We start from the raw sequence: 4,389 nt of genomic DNA on the forward strand, positions 1-4,389 counted from the left end.
CGCCCCCACCCACCAGCCACTCAAGCTCCCAGTGGAGGCTGGCCTGAAGCAGGTATCTGGGATTTATTTATCTTCTATAATTGAAACTTTGTTGCCTTGAGCGGAGGCTACAGCCAGCCAGGGCAGGCGGGAAGTTTGGCTTCCTCTATTGCCAGGGCAACCAAGCCTTCTGCTTGCTCCAGCTCAGTGGCTGCTGGACGCTATCTTGGTTGGGTTAATTTGCATATAGTCGCTCTGATTGGCTGGAGGGCGTGGCTTGGGCATAGCAGAGGTGCGGTCAATTTACATGTTTCCCTTTTATTAGATTAGATGGGAGGTGGCGACGTAACCGTGAAACAATGTACATCGTCTCCAATGTAACCCGAGGACTGTCTGTATTTGTAATTTTTTATGTAGGTTAGAAAGCAACACAGATGATGACTCAACTTTTATAGCCTTTGGCAATTTATAAGACATTCTTTGACAGTCTGTAAAACAGTTCATAAAATATAAATTTAGCCTGTTTGGAAGGCATTTGAAAAGCATTACATTCAACATTCCCATTTTACACATGAACAGGTTGAAGCATGGTGTTTAAGAGTGAATGACTTCCTTGCTGGGTAAAGGCATATCCTTCAGCAGAACCTTTCCCTAAAGTGTTTTCACTGTGGTGCAGCTTCCTATAAATCTTATTTATATATCCATTTGCAGTTTGCTTCTTTAATTTGATTTTTAGTGTCCTGTTTGTCCTTACCATGAGTTCTTTCTGTGCATATAAGAAGAAAGCTCTTGTCCACTGTGTTCTAGATCTCCATTTCCAAGTATGAGAACTGCCCCAAGGATAACCCCATGTACTACTGTAACAAGAAGACCAGCTGCAGGAGCTGTGCCCTGGACCAGAACTGCCAGTGGGAGCCCCGCAATCAGGAGTGCATCGCCCTGCCTGGTAGGCCTTAGAGAGGCATCTTGATGCGTGTGGGGGTGGGGGGGGGGCGTCCAAAGACTTATACACATGCCTCTGATACTGTGCAGTCTCAGGGGTGGGGGATAAGCTCATTTTATCTATTCCTTCCCTCTTACCAATATTGTGGTTATTTTTTAAAACAAAAATACAGTTCTTAAGTATGCTCCTAGTGTCTTTTGAAACAAAATGAAACATCTGCTGCTCTGGAGAATCAAATGACAGCTTGGCTCTGTATCATGGAGCCCACTCCATTGTTTTCACCCTGCTCTTCTGTGCAAACCCAGGAATATAAGGCAGTAGTCTCATAAGCCATTCTGCTGGGCACTTAACGAAGAGTGCTTCTTATTGACCACTGGATTAGATGGCCTGCACCTTCTGACAAGAAGGAGAGGAGAGATGCCTGTGTCCACAGCACCTCCTGGGGTGATCTCCAGCCCTAAATACCTTAATTTATGGCACTTTTGAGGTTCTGGATGATGAGTTAGGGAGTCTGGGGCCAACCAGTCATAACTAAAAGTGTATGATATGTTTGCTCAACCAAGATATCCAGGAAGGGGGACTTCTGTGGCTCCGTGCAACAGCCGAGGCATGTTAAGGGCAGTTGGGTTCCACCAGGCCCCTTGTGAATGTCCTTTGGAAGTACTTGGTTCAGCTTTTATGAGTGGGCTTCTTGTTCTTTGTCTAATTGCATCTCAAACTCTAATGCACAGCTGAGGATCTGGGGATCTTCCTATCAGTCAGATTCTGGTACAAATCTAGGTTGGGGCCCAGAATCTACATTTGAACAAGCAGTGACACTGATGCCATACTCCAGGAGCAAGTGTTTATCTGCTCTGAGATGATCCCTGACCCATGGTACTGTACCTTTCATTGATCTCACTGACTGTTCATGAGCATTATTGATGGGTACTTTGGTTCTGGTGAAGTTGCTTTGCTCCTTGTCTTCCAAGAAGTATTCAAATCTTCTGTGCAGTTCTTTGGGTGGGTTTAGGGCAGTCACAGTAGCAGATGACAGGCTTGCCTTTTTGCTACAGCTCTATCACTTGGGGGTGCCTGCCCCAAAAGGATCTTTTCACCTTACTTTTGGGATAATTGTGCACTTGATTTTATACTTGAGGGGAAAACAATGCAACTTTTGAAGACTAGACTTGTTCATTCACCAACTCATTTCTATTCTTGCAGTTTTTAACCCCAGCCTTCCAATATCCATATTTATTTTTCTGCTCCTAAATTTTAGTCTTGTTCTTAATTGTTTTTCAAAAGGAGATTTATAAAATCCAACACTGACACCAAATAAATGTTTTCTTCTAAGACACAGGAGGGTTGGCCTCATTTTTGAGATCCAGGAAATATGACTAATTTTTTTAACCCCTTCCCCAATAATTTTTTTGTTAAAAACGTTTCTTTTTCAGACTAATTTTTTTATTTTGGTTCTATATAGTATTTTTGATGCTGGTTATGAAAACAGTTTGTAACTCGTCTTCCTATAAACCATATTTTTTTACCATATTTTCTTAGTATACTCGTCGACGACTAAAAAAGAACATTTTGTGAAAATGAGTATACACGTTTCTGCCGGGGAAGGGGTTAAAGCATTTAAAATTCTCGTATTCTGTACTTGGTCCTTAGTAATGTGTCTGATACTCTCATTACATCCTAAGGAAGTACCTAGAATTCAAATCACAAAATCATTTGGTTTTTTATTAATTCGAACAGTAATGTAGTAGTTCTGTGTGATTTCTAAAACTTGTTGTTTTTTGTTTGTTTTTTTCTTTCTCTCTATCCTTTACAAAAGAAAATATCTGTGGCAGTGGCTGGCATTTGGTTTTAAACATGTGTTTGAAAATTTCTACTGCGAGGGAGACTTATGACACCGCTAAATTGTCCTGTAGGAACCACAATGCCCTTTTGGCTTCTCTTACAAACCAGCAGAAGATAGACTTTGTCCTTAAGCAGCTGCGAATAATGCAATCATCGCAGAGCATGGTAAGTTAAAATCCTCAGGACTTACATCTATTGTCTACTGAGGGCATGAACACAGCTCTCACCTGTGATGTGCTTGGCAGGAGGAGTGCTGTGTAACACACTGGAACGGCCACTGGCAGATGCTCTTCCTTTAATACCTTCTTTTTTACCTTAACATTTTAAACACTTTATTAGTCATATCTACTAAATTATATTTGAATAATTACATGTGTATTGAATAGTAATGTGTGTACATATGCACATATCTTTGTGACAACAGTGATGATTTTGTATTGGTTTATCCCCTGGTGTTGCTGTTGTGGGGGAGCGGAATGTCACTGCTACTTAGCTAGGTTGAATTAAGCCACCTGAGTCTCAGATTTTAGGTATTATTACAGTGTGTAATATGATTTAATGTTCATCACCCAATAAATGTTTGTTTGCATCTTCCTTAGGCCTGGCCAGCCCAAAAGGAGAGAGTACCTTCTTATCAAAAGTTTCTAAGACACAGAACCCCAAGTTCTCTTCCCATCTGCTCAGTGCTCTGAGGTGGCTTATAGTTGACATTCCACAATCACATTTGGTCTTTTGGAGTTTAAAATCTTAGGCTGTGGGACTATCCTCAACTAAGTAGACACAAGACAAAGCTCTTACCAGCACTGGCTTTGGTACAGAGCATTTGGCGGGAGAGGAGTTCTTCTCATCAAGTAGGGAGAAGCAATAGGCAGTACTTCCTTGAGTGCAGCCTGCTTCAGGTGAGGATATGGAGTATGGCCTGGGTCCTGGCTACATGTGGCCCTGCATACTGCCTAGAGGGCAGTTTTTACCCATTCTGCAATGGGTAGAGGGTGCCTATTTTTTACTTTTCTACATTTAGTCTTTTTTTTTTTAAGTGCAAGTTTGGTATGGTGTGGAAACATTGGTAATACATCATAAATGGTTACCTCATGGGACATTATGGCCACATTTGATATTTTATATCTTAAAAGTTTTTCAAATTTATAATCTCCATTAGGGACTACTTTTGTTTGTTTCTCTTTACCTGACCCCCAAATGCGGGTCTCTACAGTGTTCTGTCTTTGGCTGTCAGCTGATCTTATCTGTGGTCACTCTTCAGAAAATTGATAGCTTACAGTTTTGCACATTTCCAGTGACTCCCAATTCCATGTGTCTCCACGAATAGCTGGTTAGAAGGGTTTGGCTATCCAAGCTGGTCACAGATATCCTATCTTCTGGTCCCTCTTCTCTCTTCCTCAGGTTTTCTAGTTCTAGAAGGTTCTGGGTAGTCAAATTAGCTGGGACTATCTTTATACAATAAGAATTCACAGTCTTGTGTTAAGCTGTAAATTAAGCTGTAAGTCTAGACTAAGAGCCCAGACTTATATGGAAAAACAAATAAGCATACTCAACCTAGTCTTTAGGGCAGAGGCTGGCTCGTAGCCAGAAAGAGGGAAACCCTGATGATGAAGAGTGAAGTGGGC

General features: G+C 41.5%; 1 protein-coding gene across 1 annotated transcript in view; it reads left to right on the top strand.

The window, feature by feature from the left end:
* Positions 1–4,389, top strand: part of ATRN (attractin) — a 127,911-nt gene that overhangs the window by 38,753 nt on the left and 84,769 nt on the right. Inside the window, exons 14-15 of the mRNA XM_006758124.2 lie at positions 787–925; positions 2,739–2,929. Of these exons, the coding sequence (XP_006758187.1) occupies positions 787–925; positions 2,739–2,929 (330 nt within the window). The remainder of the gene's footprint in view (positions 1–786; positions 926–2,738; positions 2,930–4,389) is intronic.

Source organism: Myotis davidii, unplaced genomic scaffold (genome assembly GCF_000327345.1).
Source record: "Myotis davidii unplaced genomic scaffold, ASM32734v1 scaffold32, whole genome shotgun sequence".
NCBI lineage: Eukaryota > Metazoa > Chordata > Mammalia > Chiroptera > Vespertilionidae > Myotis > Myotis davidii.